This window comes from Equus quagga, chromosome 12 (assembly GCF_021613505.1).
Source record: "Equus quagga isolate Etosha38 chromosome 12, UCLA_HA_Equagga_1.0, whole genome shotgun sequence".
In the NCBI taxonomy this organism is placed as follows: Eukaryota; Metazoa; Chordata; class Mammalia; order Perissodactyla; family Equidae; genus Equus; species Equus quagga.
Genome location: NC_060278.1, coordinates 73,535,713 through 73,554,346, shown reverse-complemented (window position 1 = coordinate 73,554,346; position 18,634 = coordinate 73,535,713). Strand labels below are relative to the sequence as shown.

At 37.2% G+C, this 18,634-nt stretch overlaps 1 protein-coding gene across 1 annotated transcript in view; it reads left to right on the top strand.

The window, feature by feature from the left end:
* Positions 1-18,634, top strand: part of SPTLC3 (serine palmitoyltransferase long chain base subunit 3) — a 113,733-nt gene that overhangs the window by 9,597 nt on the left and 85,502 nt on the right. Inside the window, exons 2-3 of the mRNA XM_046678288.1 lie at positions 15,098-15,252; positions 15,891-16,039. Coding sequence (XP_046534244.1) covers positions 15,098-15,252; positions 15,891-16,039 — 304 coding nt within the window. The remainder of the gene's footprint in view (positions 1-15,097; positions 15,253-15,890; positions 16,040-18,634) is intronic.

The following is an 18,634-nucleotide window of genomic DNA, read 5'->3' as shown; positions in this document are numbered from 1 at the left end:
AAGCCCTAATAAAGAGCCCCCTCTCCAACTGATGTCTTTTTTCCTTTTCCTTTTTATTATGGAAATAATGAGCAAAAGCAATCTCTTTGTGCATCTTTTGTGTCTTTTTCATGCACTTAATGACACATATGCTTATTTGCACCTCCTCGGTCCTCTCCTTAACATAAATGGTATCATATCATACATATTGTTGTGTGACCTGCTTTTTTTCATCTAGCTACATGTCTGGAGATCTTTACATGCCAGTCCAGGATGACCTCCTTCCTTTTAATAGTTGCATTATGGTATTCCATAATATAGACATATAATTATTTATTTATATTCCCATTTTTTAATTACTGCAAATAATTCTTCAATGAACAGCATATGCGTTTGTTGGAGGATAATTCCTGGAGATGGCTTTCTGGGTCTAAGGAATGTACATGTTAACTTCTGAGAGATTGGCAAATTGCCCTTCAAAAACCTTGCCTAGCCAGACTGCAGGCAACAGGACCTAAGAGAACTTGCCTCCTCACCAGTACTTGATATGTTCATATTATCAACATATTTTTATTTTTGCCAATTCGATAGGTGAACGTTTTTGTTCTTAATTTCCAGTTTCCTGATTAATAGTGAGACTGAGCTGCTTTTCCTATGATTATTAGTCATTTATACTTATTCCTCTTGAATTGTCTATTCATATTCTTTGCTCATGATTTCATTAAATTGTTTTTTCCTACTGATTTACAGGAGCTCTTTTTATATCCTTATATCAGTAATTCATCCATAAAATGTATCTTAAATATTTTTCCAATTCTGTTTCTTGGCTTTTAACTTTTTCTACGTTATATTTTTTTTAAGGATTTTTTTTAAAAGATTTTATTTTTTTTCCTTTTTCTCCCCAAAGCCCCCAGTACATAGTTGTATATTCTTAGTTGTGGGTCCTTCTAGTTGTGGCATGTGGGACGCTGCCTCAGCATGGTTTGATGAGCAGTGCCGTGTCCACGCCCAGGATTTGAACCGACGAAACACTGGGCCGCCTGCAGCAGAGCATGCGAACTTAACCATTCGGCCATGGGGCCAGCCCCCTCTATGTTATATTGAGCCACACATACAGTTTTAATTTTTAAGTCACATGCATTAAATATTTCTTTTATGTTTTCTTTGTTGTTGTTATTTTTGCTGTTAGTTTTTTTTTCTCTTTGTGGAAGAAGAGTTCATCATGGTTAGGAGGGCATTTTTTTCATCTTAAAGTTATAACAAATTTTCCAATAATTTCATGCAGTACTTTTATGATTTGGGGTGTTTATTTACACATTTAATCCACAAATCTATCTAGAATTTATTTCTATGTGTGAAGTAGGAGGACTATTTTTTTAAGCAGATTTTTAAACTGTGTCAATATCACTAATTAAATAGTTCATTTTTTTTTTACCCACTGCTTTGAAATGTTGATCTGTTTTTTAGGTAAATCTACAAATTTTTAGGTAACTCAAAGATTTTCTCTCTGTGTGTACTTTAGAATTAGCTTGTCAGGTATTGAATTTTTAAAAATAAACTATTGCCGTTGTAATTAGTAATATATTAAATCTATAGGGATAGGTTAACTTTGGAAAATTTGACATCTTTTTTCTTTTTATTATTTTACTGAGGTCATATTGGTTTATAGCATTGTGTAAAATTTCAAGTGTACATCATTATATTTCGGCATCTGTATAGACTGTACTATGTTCACCACCAAAAATCTCTTCTCCATTTGTCACCATACATAGGTGTCCCTTTACTCCTTTCACCCCCCCTTCCCCTCTGGTAACCACCAATCTGTTCTGGTTACCTATGTGTTTGTTTGTTTATCTTCCACATATGAATGAGATCATACAGTATTTGTCTATCTCTGTCTGACTTATTTTGCTTAGCATAATACCCTCAAGGTCCATCCACACTGTTGTCACAAATGGCACAATTTTGTCTTTTTTATGGCTGAGTAGTATTCCATTGTGTATATAGCACATCTTCTTTATCCATTCATCCATCGATGGGCACTTGTGTTGCTTCCAAGTCTTGACTATTGTGAATAATGCTTCAATGAACATAGGGGTGCATATATCTTTTCCAGTTGGTATTTTCATGTTCTTTGGATAAATACTCAGAAGTGGAATAGCTGAGTCATATGGCATTTCTATTTTTAATTTTTTTGGAAATCTCCATACTGTTTTCCATAGTGGATGCACGAGTTTACATTCCCTCCAACAGTGTATGAGGGTTCCACATCCTCTCCAACATTTGTTATTTACTATCTTTTTAATAATAGCCATTCTGACGGGTATGAGGTGCTATTTCATTGTAGCTTTGATTTGCATTTCCAAAATAATTAGTCATGTTGAACATCTTTTCATATGCCTGTTGGCCATCTGTATATCTTATTTGGAAAAATTTCTGTTCATATCCTCTGGCCAATTTTTTATTTAGTTGTTCATTTTTTGGTTGTTGAGTTGCATGAGTTTTTTATATATTTTGGAAATTAACCTCTATTGGAAATACGATTTCCAAATATTTTCTCCCAGTTAATAGGGAGTCCTTTCATTTTGTTGATGATTTCCTTTGCCTTGCAGAAGATTTTTAGTTTGATATAGTCCAATTTGTTTATTTTTTCTTTTGTTTCCCCTCTTTGAGGAGATATCATAGTCAAAAAGATACTGCTAAGACAATGTCAAAGAGCATACTGCCTATGTTTTCTTCTAGGAGTTTTATGATTTTAGGTCTTACATTTAAGTCTTTAATCCATTTTGAGTGAACTTTTGTATATGGTGTAAGATAATGGTCTAGTTTTTCCAACACTGTTTACTGAAGAGACTTTTCTTTCTCTCTTGTATGTTCTTGGCCTGCTTGTCAAATATTAGCCATGCACAGATATACGGTTTTACTTCTGGGCTCTCAATTCTGTCCCATTGATCTATGTCTCTATTTTTCTGCCAGTAACATGCTGTTTTGATTAACATAGCTTTGTATTATGTTTTGAATTCAGGGAATATGTTACCTCCAGCTTTGTTCTTTCTTCTAGGATTACTTTGGCTATTCAAGGTCTTTTGCTGTTTTATATAAATTTTAGCATTCTTTGTTCTATTTCTGTGAAAAATGTCCTCGGCATCTGGGATAGCATCATATCTGTAGATTACTTTACATAATAAGAACATTTTAACTATGTTTATTTTTCCAATCCATGTGCACAGAATATCTTCCCATTTCTTTATATCTTTTTCAATTTCTTTCAATAATGTCTTATAGTTTTGAGTGTATAAGTCTTTCACCTACTTGGTTAAATTTATTCCTAGGTATTTTATTCTTTTTTCTTGAAATTGTAAATGAGATTGTATTCTTGATTTCTCTTTCTGCTAGTTTGTGGTTAGTGTCTAGAAATGCAACTGATTTTTGTATGTTGATTTTGTATGCTGCAACTCTACTGTATTCAATTATTTCTAATAGTTTTTTTGTGAATTCCTTAGGGTTTTCTTTATACAGAATCATGTCATCTGCAAATAGTGACAGTTTTACTTCTTCCTTTCCAATTTGGATAAGTTTTATTTCTTATTCTTCTCTAACTGCTCTGGCTAGGACTTCCAATACTATATTGAATAACAGTGGTGAGAGTGAGCATCCTTGCCTTGTTCCTGTTCTTAGAGGAATAATTTTCAGTTTTTGACCATTGAGTATGATATTGGCTGTGGGTTTGTAATATGTGGGCTTTATTATGTTGAGATACTTTCCTTCTATACCCATTTTATTAAGAGTTCTTATCATGAATGGATGTTGAATCTTGTCAAATGCTTTTTCTTTGTCTACTGAGATGATCATGTGGTATTTATTCTTCATTTTGTTAATGTGGTGTATCACATTGATTGATTTGCAGATGTTGAACCATCCCTGCATCCCTGGAATAAATCCCACTTGATTATGGTGCATGATCCTTTTAATGTACTGTTGTATTTGATACACTAATATTTTCTTGAGGATTTTTGCATCTATGTTCATCAGCTATATTGGCCTATAATTTTCCTTTTTTGTGTTCTTCTTGTCTGGTTCTAGTAGTTAGGAAGAGTCTTGTCCTTTTCAACTTTTTGGAAGAGTTTGAGAAGAATAGGTATTAAATCATCTTTGAATGTTTGGTAGAATTCATCAGAGAGGGTGTCTGGTCCTGGACTTCTGGTTTGGGGGAGATTTTTGATTACTATTTAAATCTCTTTACTTGTGATTGGTCTATTCAGATTCTCTATTTCTTCTTGATTTAGTTTTGGGAGGTTGTATCATTCTAAGAATTTATCCATTTCTTCTAGGTTATCCAAACTGTTGGCATATAGCTTTTGATTGTATTCTCTTATAATCCTTTGTATTTCTGTGATATCAGTTGTAATTTCTCTTTCATTTCTGACTTTATTTATTTGAGTCTTCTCTCTTTTTTCCTAAGTGAGTCTGGCTGAGGGTTTGTCAATTTTGTTTATCTCTTCAAAGAACCACCTCTTAGCTTCATTGATCCTTTCTATTGCTTTTTTAGTCTCTATTTCATTTATTTCTGCTCTAATTTTTATCATTTCCTTCCTTCTACTGACTTTGGACTTTGTTCTTTTTTCTAATTTTTTTAGTTATGGGTTTAGATTGTTTTTTGAGATTTTTCTTGTTCCTTAAGGTAGGCCTGTATTGCTATAAACTTCCCTCTTATTACCACTTTTGCTATATCCCACAAGTTTTGGTATATTGTATATATACAATATTTGGTATATTTATTTTCATTTGTCTGCAGGTGTTTTTTTGTTTATTCTGTGATTTCTTCATTGATCCAATAGTTGTTCAGTAGCACGTTGTTAAATCTCCACATATTTGTGACTTTTCTAGCTTTGTTCTTGTAGTTGATTTTTAGTTTCATACCATTGTGGTTAGAAAAGATGCTTGATATGATTTCGACCTTCTTAAATTTATTGAGGCTTGTTTTATTTCCCAACATAGGGTCTATCTTTGAGAATCTTCCATGTGCACTTGAGAAAAATGTGTATTCTGCTACTTTTGGATGGAATGTTCTGTCTTTCTATCTGTTAAGTCCATCTGGCCTAGTGTTTCATTTAAGGCTACTGTTTCCTTTGTTGACTTTCTGTCTGGATGATCTATCCACTGATGTAAGTGAGGTGTTAGCGTTGTTGTCAATTTCTCCAGTTAGGTTTGTTAACAGTTGCTTTATATACTTTGGTGCTCCTATGTTAGGTGCTTATATTTACTTATGTAAATAAGTGTTCTGTCTTCTTGGTGGAATGTTCCTTTTATCATTATATAATGTCCATCTTTGTCTTTTGCTATCTTTTTTGTCTTGAAGTCTATTTTGTCTGACGTAAGTATGGCTACAACCGCTTTCTTTTGATTGACATTTGCTTGGAGTATCATCTTCCATCCTTTCATTCTGAGCCTATGTTTGTCTTTAAAGCTGAGATGAGTCTCCTGGAGGCAGCATTTTTTTAATCCATGCAGTCACTCTGTGTCTTTTGAATGGTGAATTCAATCCATTTACATTTAGAGTGTTTGTTGACATATAAGGGCTTAATACTGCCATTTTATCTTTTGTTTTCTGGTTGTTCTATATTTCCAATATTTCTTTTTCCTTGTATTTATTTCTGCCGTTTCATTTTGGTGGTTTTATGTGATTTTTTTCTCAGTTTCTTCTTCATGATTTGCGACTCTGCTCTGATTTTTGTTTTGTGGTTACTTTGAGGTTTGTATAAAAGCTCTCATAGATGAGATAGTTCTTTTTCCACTGATAGCGTCTTATCTCTATTTGTTTATGCAGGTTCTGTCCTTTTCCTCTTCCCCTTCTGTTTTTGTTGTCACAAATTAGCCTCTTTTGTATCATGAGTTTGTTACCAAATTGAAGTGGTTGTGGTTATTTTTGATGCTTTATTTCCCTTTAGCCTTTGTGTTAAAATTGTGTATTAACCTATTGTGATATAAAGTTGAAATTTTCTGATTCTGCTTGTCTATTTATCACCGTGCTCAAAGCTTCTTAAAACCTTGTCTTTTTTTAGGTAGGAGGACTCCTTTCAACATTTCTTATAAGGCAGGTCTACTGGCAATGAACTCCCTCAGCTTTTGTTTGTCTGGGAAAACTTTCATTTCTCCCTCATATCTGAAGGATCACTTTGCTGGGTAGAGTATTCATGGCAAATAGTTTTTGTCTTTCAGTATTTGAATATGCCACTCCACTCTCTCCTAGCCTTGAAAGCTTCTGCTGAGAAATCTGCTGATAGCCTGGTGGGGATTCCTTAGTAACTTATTTTCTTGTCTCTGGCCCCCTTAATAGTCTTTCTTTGTTATTGACTTTTGACAGTTTTATTATGATACACCTTGGAGAAGTTATTTTTGCATTGAGATATTTAGGAGTTCTATTATCATCATGTACTTGTATATCCAGCTCCTTCCTCAGTTTTGGGAAGTTCTCAGCTATTATTTCTTTGCATAAGCTCTCTGCTCCTTTCTCCTTCTCTTCTCCTTCTGGGGCCCTATTATCCTTATGTTGCTTTTCCTAATTGAGTCAGATATTTCTCATAGAATTTCTCCACTTTTAAAAAATCTTAGTTCTCTCTCTTCCACCTGAATAATTTCTAGATTTCTATCTTCAAGGTCACTAATTCTCTCTTCCATGTGGTCTGCTTTATTTTCAATGCTTTCTACTTTAGTTTTTTGTCTCCTTAATTGTGTTCTTCATCTCCAGCATTTCTGTTTGGTTTTTGTATGTGTGTGTGTGAGGAAGATTGGCCCTGCACTAACATCTGTTGCCAATCTTCCTCTTTTTGCTTAAGGAAGATTGTGGCTGAGCTAATATCTGTGCCAATCTTCCTCTATTTTATGTAAGATGCCGCTACAGCATGGCTTGATGAGCATAAGGTCTGTGCTTGAGATCCAAAACAGCAAACCTCGGGGTGCCAAAGTGGAGTGTGCAGACTTAAACACTACACCACCAGGCGAGCCCCTGTTTGTGTTTTTCTTAGAGTTTTAATCTCTTTGGTGAAGTGCTTCTTCTGCTCATTAATTTTATTCCTGTGCTCACTGACTGTCTTTCTGAGTTTTCTTATAACTCATTGAGTTTCCTCATGACGGCTATTTTAAATTCTTTGTCAATTAGATTGTAATCTTCTGTGACTTCAAGTTTGGTTTCTAGAGAGTTATCATTTTCTTTCCTGCTCTGCAATGTTACTGTAGTTCTTCATGGTACTTGATGAGTTGATCCTCTGCTTGCACATTTGTGGTAGTAAACAACTTTCTTATTTGGGTAAGGCTTTGGTTATTTTGGTTCTGAGCTACTTCTGGTAGTGTTTGAGAGCCTGCACTTTCTACCTTCCACTGTCTCTGCTAAAGGCATCATCAGTGCCCTCCTTGTGCTGCTTGTACCTCTGAGGTTGCTGGTGCCTTGCTGCTTACAGTGTTGCTTCAGTCTCAGGTGTTGCCCCCAGGGTCATCAAGCTGTGAGCACTTCTGCTGCTTGCAGGGTCACCTGGGTCTCATGTTACCTTGCTGGCTCTCCACAGGCTCTCCACGGGCTTGGGTGCTACTCCCCCATGCACCACCTGTGCTGCTGCTCCCAAGTTATCTATGGGTGCTGGCAGCACCACTTCCAGTGGCACTGGGTTCGCAGGTGTTGCTGTCACTGTCAGGTACCCTGGGTCTTGTCTGCAGCCGCCACTGCTGGTAGAGCTGGTCAGAAGTACCACCACTAGGGCTGGGTCATGGTTTCTCCTGTGGTTCCAGAGGCTTCAAGTGTCACAGGTGCCACCTGCCACTTCTTGGGGAGGGGCAGGGGCTAAGCTATGAGTGTTGTTGCTTGTCCTGCAGCCTCTGGTGGCTTGTGTGCACTGGTGTGCTTTGAAACCTCAGGTCAGGGCACACCACCCCGCTGGGGAAATCCATGTTTTAGATGATATCGCCACTGATGGAAAGACTGGCACCACTGCCAGGGGAGTGGGAAAGACTGGGTCACTGGCTCTGCTGTGTGCTGAAGCCTCAGGACATGTGTGGCACCTGCCAACACTAGGCCGGGCAGAGGCTAAGCCACAATTGCCCTGTCTGACCCTGCAGCCTCTGGTCCCCAGCTCACTTGCCTATGTGATGATCCACATTTTGGAACACAGCTTCAAGGCGGGTGAGAGGGGCCTGTTCCCATAGCTCCACTGCCTCCTGGAGGTCCAGACTACCCACCTTCAGATGTTTAGGTGCATGGATTTCTCAAGTGTTCTAGTGTGCTGTGCAGGGAGTCCTTTGCTGGTCAATGGATGTCTGACTGGTTGTAACTTAGAGGGGAGAGACAAAGGGATACTCTGCCATCATGCTGATATCACTCTTGAAGTCGACATCTTAATAATATTTATTCTTCCTGTTCAGAAACGTGATATGTCTCTACATTTATGTAGATATTTCTTATGTCCTTTAATAAAATTTTATATTCTGTTTTGTTCTACAGTCTTACCATTTCCTCTTATGATTATTTGGATATGACTTTTTGATGGTGGTGCTATTTGAATACTATCTTTTTTCCCATCCCATATTCTAATTGGTTATTGATGGCATATAGGAAAACTATTGATATTTTTGGATTTTAATTTCAAATGCTATCACCTTAATGAATTTCCTACTTATTAGCTGTCAGAGCTTCTCAGAGAGTTGTATTGGAATTTCTTGTAATTTTCCATGAGTGCCATGAAAAACTGAATATTGTCTTTTAGGTCTATTACAACAAACTTGTTAATTATGTTATTTGAATCCTCTAGACTTACTAATTTTTTGTCTACCCAAACATAATTTTTGAGAAATGTGTGCTAATGCCTTCCACTATGATTGTGAATTTGTTAGTTTTTTTCTTATGTATTTCAATGTAACTATCAGATAATAAGTGTCCATGGCTCTTAAAGTTCTTGGTGGATTTTTTTCCCTTTATCATGCTTTTCTCTTGTACTATATTTGCCTGATATTAATATTTATACATCTGCTTTTTTTCAATAGCCATTTCTTTATTTTCAGTCTTCATCATTTTCATAAAATGTATGTCTCTACTAGGCAGCATATAGATTTATCTTTAAAACAAATGTGAAAGCTTCTGTATTTTAATAAGATAATATAATCAATGAACAATTACTTACTTCAACCACATTAAATTGCTGTTTTTATGGGTCAAAAACAGTCAAACATTGGCAATTCCACATGGTTAAACCAAATATTTTAATTATTCATGTGTTTAAACTTATTCCTGCCATCTTTATATTTCACATTCACATTTTCTGCTGTTTTCCTTTTTTTTATTTTAAATATTTCTCCTTTCATACCCTTGGTACCTTTGATTGATTTTTCTTTGTTCTGCATTTTTTCTCCTTCTCACTGTTAGGAAGTTGTATATAGTAGTCCCTTGCCATTTTTCAGTGCTTCTCTATGAGTATTTAATGCATATTTTCAGAATTTAGATATTATTATTCAATAATTACAGTCTTCTCCTGACCAGAAGAATTTGATAAAATTTCACTTTATTTCTCCCAAATTCCCATTCTCCAAGTTGTCATTTATTTATTAATTTTTAGTTTCTGTTTCTTTTTACTGCATACATAAAACTACTTGGGCTAAACCATAGTCCATCAGTTTCTTCACTCACTATTTTTCTAGCATCTCTCATCTTCCTCCTCAGTTATTTTATTTTCTGTTTTGTTGAGGTGCACTTTCAATTATTACAGAAAAGGCCTGTGGGAGTTAAATTCATGATTCCTTATATATATTGGAATGTGTTTATTTGGCTCTCATTTGATTGCTCGCTTGGCTGAACACAGGATTTTAAGTTCAAAATAATTTTCCCTCATAATCTTTTCCACCACTATCACCTAAGAAAAGTCTGAAGAAATCTAATTCTTATTCCCTTGTTTGTAAACTATCTTTTCCCCTTCTCTGAATACTTTGGAGATTTTTCTCTTTATCCTTGGAGATCTAAAATTTAACCAGGATGTATCTTGATGTGGAGTTTTACTTATTTGCTCCGTTTGGTACGTGATAGATCATTTACATCTTAAGATTCAGCCTTTCTTCCTCTCTGGAATTTTCCCTTCCTCCTCCTCCTTCTTCTTCTTCTTTACCTCCCTTCCCTCCTCTTCCTCTTCTTCTCCTCCTTACCCTCCTTTTTTCAATCTTGCAACTCCTATTAGAGAGATATAGGATCTTCTGATTCTGTCTTACATATCTCTTGACTTTTCCTTGATATTATCTTTTCTCTGTCCTTTTGCATTATGTCCTGGGGAAATTAGTCAACTCATTATTTTAGCTTATTAATTTGCTTTTCAGCTATGTTCATTACCCTTTCAAACTATCTTTTTAAAGGCATTGTTCTATTGTGTCTCTCTAAAGATATTACTTATGTATATTTTAAATTCTTTTCCCATTTGTTTCATTAAGTCTTTTCACCAGATGATGATTCTTCTCCTTGTTGAATTTGGTGCCTCTTATGGTGCTAGTCTTTCTTAAATAGAGATGATGCTTTGTCTTACGCTTATTTTTGTATTTAAGAATCCTTGCTTGCCTAGGTATTCATCTACCTTGAGTGATTGTAGAAGGGATGTGGAATGAGTTGCCAGGACCAGTAGTTTGTGTTCTTACTGTGTGCTCTCCCCACCTCTCTACATTGGGTCATTGTTCTTCCATTCAGTTCCTATTTCCCACCATCTTGCTTTGTCCTATAGACAATATGACTGCTTTTTACTTATTAACCCAATAAAAGGAGGACAAAGAGATCTGGTTTCCCAGTTAATCACCTTGACTATCAGCTTCCTCTAGTTTTTGACTCTCTGCTTGAAGCTCCCCTACAGTTAGCTTATATCCACATCAGTCATCTCTACAAATGATTTAGAGCTATGGCTTTCTATGGTCTTATTTCTCCATTTACCAGATCTTATTTATGTTCTATCTTTTGTGATCCATCAATATTTATGATTAATTGATGATACTCATCTTTCTAGTCATTTATAAATTTATTTTGTTTTTTAAATATCTTTTAATTTTCATTTTACAAGACTTAGAGGAGTGGTAGAGTACATACAAGCACTGTGCCTGTCAACTTTTATTGACCTTCCTCTAATTTCTTAATAAAAAAATTAAATTTAGCCATCTTCAGTTTGTGTTTCTCTTACTTCAAAGAACTGTTTATAGCACAGTTACCCTTTCCAACAAAAAGAAAACACAAACATAGTTTATTATTCTGAGCTCAACCCAGGTAAGAAAAATAGCTGCTTCTCAAAAGGAAATAAGGGTATAAAATGAAATATTAGGTGAGAACAGAAGTGTCAATATAGGCACAAACGAATAACTGGTGTTTGATAACGATTTTTTCTTTCTCTACAAATCCATGATTCTATTTGCTACTGAGTCGGCATGTAGCTAAATCAAATAAGAAGAGACATGCTTCCAAATCTGGTAGCATTTTTTACAATAGGCCATGGATATGTTCTCTTTGCTTGCTTACAAACACCAAGGCCTGTAGCATGGTTTAAGAAGAAAAAGCATTGGTTTTAGGACTGGGTACAATTCCCAATTTATCTGCTCAAATTTTCTGACTTTCCATTGATTTGTCTATAAAAGTTGGATAAAAATATCTATAACATTTGGAAAACTAAAAAATACCCTACAAGTTTAAAGATGGAAAAAGAAAGATTGTCAAATTGCAGAAGAAACAAAGCCATTCTTATGACTGCATTTTAAGATTTTGCTCAAACCTCCTATACCCCACCCCCAAAAATGATTGTGTACTCACAGCCTGAGATTCACTTTCACATGCAGCCATTTGTGTTAGAAAGAAAGATAAAGATAGTAAGTAGGCTAAGTGATAAGTTAAATGTACAAATGGATAAAGATATGTTCTATTGCAATGCCTGTTTTTGCAATATCTAGTCCAGTTTGATTTTCTGGTATAATTAAAATGCTATGGGAGGCTTACCTGAGACTAGAGGACACTGACCTTTGGAAGGTATAGACTGCTTCTGAAGAAACTTCACTCGTGCTCAAAGGAATAGGGTGGGGTGAAAGTACACCTATGCAGAGCCAAGAAGACTCAATGATGCAAAGGAAAAAGAGGATAATGCTCCAAAGCCAGGTAGTTCTTCCCTGGACCAGATCTTGAATTCTAAGTAAGTTTCCAAGCTCAATTGTCCCCCTCAGGAACAAGTAGACCGCCGAGAATGTGTTTCAGATCTGGGTTAGCACTCACACGACCCAAAAGAAGTGGCTCTGGAAGGTTAAAAAATTAGCCCATCCCTTTGGCAGAGAAGTTTCAAGTGCCTAATTTTTTTAAAATTCTATTGAATTTGAAGATCATTCCCTGGCAGAAAGTCTTCACTGATCCTGAAAACTAGGTTAGAATCCTGTATCTTGCCCTCAGAGCATTTATCTCAAGGAAGAGCTAGCTGCCCATTTCCTCATAGGTAGAAATTCTGGATCTCTGAGCAAGGAACCAAAAAGTCTGGGCAGGATGGAATAGTTTCCCACCTTCCCTCAGGACCCACGATGACACATCTTTATGAGGCATCAATGATGGGAAACCCCAGGTTGTTTTCTCAAGTCAGTGTCAAGTTCCTTATGATGAGTGGACACTCCTCCATGGTCTGGCAATCTGTTGCCCTCAGTTTTCCATATTGTGGGTCACTGTTCGTCTTCACCGGCATTTTAGAGGAAAGCTAGGAGAAGCTGGGGCAAATGCCAGCCCGAGGTCACTCTAAAGTGACTACTGGGATAGTGGATAAGCTGGAGGCTGACCAGAGAGTTCAAGTTGCTCACCTTGCTGGGTGTGATTTTCCTTGCTTGTCAAATGGGTATTTGAACTCTATGATTTCTATGTCCCCTCTGACCTGATATCTTGTGTATCTTGTGGTTCCATGTCTGAAATTAATTTTGTTTTAATTTTGTTGACATAATGTTTTAGTTCTTCTACCTAAAACCAACTATTTTACTAAGCCAAATGTTAACTTTTCTCCTAAACCAACTGTTGACTTTATTTTGAGTAATATTTCTCATAAAATCTAAAATATAATTCTATTCAGAGTCCAGAAGTATTACTTCCAGACCTACTTCTCTCTTCTCTCTTGATAGGATGAATTTATATGATGTCATTTCAAATAAGAAATAACAATTAGAAATATAAGGACACAGATGGATTGTAATTTGTCTTTGGGTGGTGAAATTGAAATTGAAATATAATGATGTACCCTTGAGATTTGTATAATGTTATAAACCAATGATACCACAATAAAAAAAATTTAAAGAAATATAAAGATATAAACAATGTTTGGGGAGACAGAGTAATCCAAAAATTGGTAAACAGTCTGAAAAAACATCTTATTAAATCAAAGAGGAAATAGTTTGGAAAAGATTTTCCTGGAATTATACAATCTCCTTTTCTCTCAAAAATATGTCCATTTGCCTATTAGAACATAAAAGGGTATAATTGATTATCACAATCTTGTAGATGTAATCATAATAAAACCTATTTAAATCACCTAATAAAATCAAGATATTTAGCTATTTGAGAGCCAATGCATTTGATATGAGATTTTCAACTTACAAATGTAAACAGTGGAGTTCCTCAACCATCTTTCAAATTCTCATGCAATGGATAGTCCCCAGTAGGTGGTTATGAACATTCTTTCTTACGGATAATCACAATTCTCCCACAGGAATGATACCATTGTCACTGAAAACCAAAGGGTGAAGTGACAGAAAAGACTGTGGCTTGGATGCAGCCACCAGCCATCAAAACCTACAGATTTTGTATAATTTCCTCTGGAATGGACCAGGTCAGGAGATGAGTGAGCCAAGCCAGTAGCACAAGAAGGTCTTCCACACAGCCTTTCCCCATGGTCCTCCTTATTCCTGCAGGAAATCAACTCCATTTCATAAGGGGAAGGAGAGCAAAGAACTCAAAGAGGGTGTGAGAGAGAATGAGAAAGTCCACTTGTAATTATTCAATGACTCCCCGTTGCCTCCAGGTAATGTGTGAGTTCCTCATGTGGACGCTTAAGGCTCCTACTCTGTGCCCAGCTGACATTGTAGCCTCCTCCACACCACGGGGAATAGTAGGTAGGGGTAGAATCTGAGAGGGAGCCAGACCAATAAGGACCTTGGCTTTGACTCTGAGTGAGATGGGAGCCATTATAGGTTCTGAGCAGAGTGATATTCTTACTCGTTCTTCTCAAATACACACTATATTTCCACATGTAGACCCATTCACCCTGAGTGCCTTCTCCAGGCATCCCTGCCCATGGCAATCTCATTCCACCTCATGGCCCATCTCCAAGGCCCCTCCTCCATGCAGCCACCTTGATTCCTCCAGAAGGTGTGACTCTCCTTCTAGCTCTGATCTTACAAACACCCAAAATACTTGATTTAGGCCAAGGTTTTGCACTTTCTGCCTTATACTAACTATCAGGAGTTAGAGGACACAGTCATACATGTCTTGCTTTGAGCCTCAGCTTAATTGCAAATTCCTCAGGCTTGGATTACATGTTATGCAGCAGAATAGTACTGTTACTTCAACTGCAAGAGAAGCCAGTTACCTCCACAAACTCATCAACTTGGTTTCTGGGCCCTCCGCTATATGACAGCCAGCCACCTGCCAACAGGCCCAACAGTTCAAGTTCATCCACATTTCTAAAAACACAATGAGTGAGGGTAGTCAAGTTCAAAAAAGTTAAGGTTAAATTATCATTCAACCAATTTTTTCTGACTAAACTGCTTTGGACATAAACATCTATTATTACCCTTCAGATGGATTTCCTCAGGAATTCACTGTCTCTGCTACTCATTTTGGGACTTGTGTTATAGTGTCGTCTTTGTTACCTTTATTTTCACAGTTTTTGCTTCCCCCACTAAACTGTACCTTCTTTAAGGATGGAGGCCTCGCAGAGTTATTTGTGGACTCCACCTGTCCCCTTACCCACAGACCCTTGCTCAAAAACTATTTACAGATGGAATAGTTGATGGCTTTTCCAGGTCTTCTCCTAGACTTTGATTGCAAGTGAAATACTAAAAGGGAGAGACCAAAGGTAACCTTCTGCCTCTGTTATTACAGGATTTTGTGCCACTGTATCAAAACTTTGAGAATTTTTACACACGGAATCTTTACATGAGAATCAGAGACAACTGGAACCGGCCCATCTGCAGTGCACCAGGGTCTCTGTTCGACATGCTGGAGAGGGTGTCAGATGACTACAACTGGACGTTTAGGTGAGGCAGCCACCTGGAGGGGCTTGGTTGAAAGAAAATCATTTCAAGGAAGTCTTAGCGTGGGCACCAGGTTACAGATCTGAAAAAACCAAAGCATGCAAATAGCTGGGCTTCCACCATTCAGGCCTTTGCAAGCTCTCATGATGCCAGTGGGGGAAGTCACAGTAATTAAGTCGCCAAGGGTGGCTTGTTTATATTGCAATTAAAGCAAGACCTGTGTCAGAAGGTGCAGGATACACAGAGCCAGCCAAGAAGAGCCTTTTTCAGGTTTATTGACAAATTATACCCTCCTACCTTTTGCAGAAGCAGATAGTGATGACCACAGCTCTTTCTCATTTAGAAAGGTCTTGTTCAAATTTAAACCAGGGCACAGGTATCATGAAAGCAAGCACCCAAGGAAAATTAGGGCTAAGTAACACTCCATGGCTCAGGATTTGTTTTCCAAATGCCCTTCTCAGCTTCATCACGGGGTTACATTCCTCTAAGGGCAAACTGTTTTGGAGTAACAACGGTGCAAGTCAAAAGAAAATATACTATTTGGGCTAGACCTGAGATCTCTTTGTGAAAGTCTTTTATGGGGCACCAGGACAATATTAAATGTGAAAGCCCTCTGTGCTCACCTGCCCTTCTCGCTGCAGGTATACTGGAAGAATCATCAAAGATGTCATCAACATGGGCTCCTATAACTTCCTTGGCATGGCAGCCAGTTATGATGAATCTATGAGGACGGTAAAGGAAGTTTTAGAGGCATATGGCGTAGGTGTGGCCAGCACCAGACATGAAATGGGTATGTATGTTCATTATTTGGAAATTTTGTCCAGTTGGGTCTTAGATGCCTTGTGTCTACCTCTCAAATCCAGAGCATATCTAGACTTTGTGCCTCAAAAAGCTGTCACAAAAATGCAAAAAGAAAAAGGTATATGGAATTCTTTTTGGAAATTGTAAGCATTATGCTGCTGCCAGGCTGTTTATTAATTGCATGTTTTAATTCTTCAGAATAAATAAAAATGGATCTTTCCTGACCATATTACCTAAAATCACAATTAATGTGCCTCCACCATCAGGTCCTTTCCTGGGTCCTTTCTCCCACTTTTCCTTTTTTTCTTAACAGCTTCATTGAGGTATAATTGATATCCAAAAATACTATACTTATTTAACGTATACAATTTGCTGAGTTCAGACATATGCAGAAACCCATGAAACCATCACCGTAATCAAGGTGATAAATGTATCCATCACCTCAGAAAGTTTTTTATGTACCCCCTTTTTCATGGTAAGAACACTTAGCATGAGATCTACTCTTTTAACAAATATTTTAAGCACACAGTACAGTATTGTTAACTATAGGACTATGTTGTACGGCAGATCTCTAGAACTTGTACATCTTGCATAACTGAAACTTTATACACAGTGACCAACAACTTCTCATTAGCATTTGGCTCTCTCTCCCACTTTTCTTAATGATGTCCATCACTGATCTTGCTTCTGTATGTGTATATTGGCCATCTTTCTTACTAAAATGCAAGCTTCATGAAGGGTGGAATTGGCCTTGTGGACTGTTGTGTTGAAGGAATGATGAATGAGTGAATGAATGGATAAGGTGGAACAGACTGCCTGTTTCTCTCTCTTGTAGCTGAAATATTTTTCTCCTATACAGAGGAGTGAAATCTGTGAGAAGGAAACTTCTGCTCCCCTCTACTTCGGGGAGGAGGGGTGATGCAAGCTTCTCCACTAGGGAGCTTTGCTGATCCTGACACATTGTTTTTTACATGTCATCTCATTTATTACTCACAAAAGTTCTGCACTGTAGTGGGCAGTGCAGGTGGTGTTAGTCCCATCTTATAGAGGAGAACACTAAGGATCATGATAATTGACGTGCCCCCAGTGGCTTGTTAACCGTCTTACCTCCCAGTCCAGCACAGCTTTCTCTACTACAGCAGTTTCCTGTCCAGGATATTATATGCAGGGTTCACCAAGTTCATTTCAGGCCTGTCTAAGAATCAGAAGTAAATCTGCTGAAAAGGGATTTACTATTAATGAAAAATGAGTCACTTGCCCCTCTTAGATAACCAGTTGGCAAAAGGTTATTACAGTCATGCATGGCATAACAATGTTTTGGTCAACAACAAACTGCATATAGGACAGTGGTCCCGTAAGATTAGTACCATATAGTGTAGGTGTGGAGTAGGCTGTACCATCTTGGTTTATGTAAGTACACTCCATAATGTTCACACAACGATAAAATCACCTAATGACGCATTTCTCAGAATGTACCCCCGTCACTAAATGACACATGACTGTATTCAGACCTGTATTCATACCAATTCAAATTGAACACAGTAACTTTTTTATCCACATATTCATTAAATACTTAGCGAAAGCTCTGGAGTTTATAACTGGTTGCCCAGATTTCTTAAGAAAGTCATCTTATTATCTTCACCTTGAGGCATGAGGGCTGGAAATATAAACAGAATATGAAAAGAAGATTCTATTCCAACTAGAAGAACTGGGTTGCCTACGATGCCCCATTTTGAGGGGAAGCAGAGACTGGAAGAATATTCCCTAGTCATAAGAGATATGGAGTCAATAACCTTTGAGGATGTTTCCTCTAGTGCTGGTGACCCCCAACACCATGATTATTAATGAACCAGACAGAAAATACCTTCCTGACTCCCCAACTTGCTGAGACAGAACACTCCCCAATCACAGACAGCAGAAGCTGGAGGGAAGCAGCTTGGCATAGGCAATGGTTTGCCTCCAGTGGAAGCTAGAAATGGAATATGGGGCTCTGACTCTGCAGGCTCAGAAAACCCAGAGAAATTAGACAGAGATGAAAATCCCAGTTTGGACTGCCTGAAGCCTAAATTCCTCTTCCACCTACTCATCCTTTGGAATCGCTGGACCTTTAATATTTATCTGTTTCGTTAGCTCTTCAGCTCAAGCCCTAGGAAGAAGATTTTAAGAGGTTTCAAGTAAACAGTGAGAGAGCAAAATAGAAGCCACCCACTTCTATTGTAGGCAAATAGAAGGACTGAAACAAGGATATAAGCAGTCGATAAATAAATAGACAGAGTTCACTTGAAAGTATTCTGCAGCATAAATAGTAACCTTAGCATAGCATGCAAGAATTAGTATCATAATTTTGAATGCCTTTTATTTCAAGAAATACAAGTAACTTTTGGAAAACAAACGCTACATAGTCTTAAGAAAGTGTTTACCAATGTCAGTGGATTAACAGCGAAAATTTGGGAATATAGAAGCTTAACAATTTTTAGTAACCAAAATAGCTTCTTGAGGAACCAAAAGTAAAATGTTTAAGAATGTTTAATCACTTAAAAGTACTTCCCACAGCTTTTTAAAGATAGTTTCTGGGGCCGGCCCC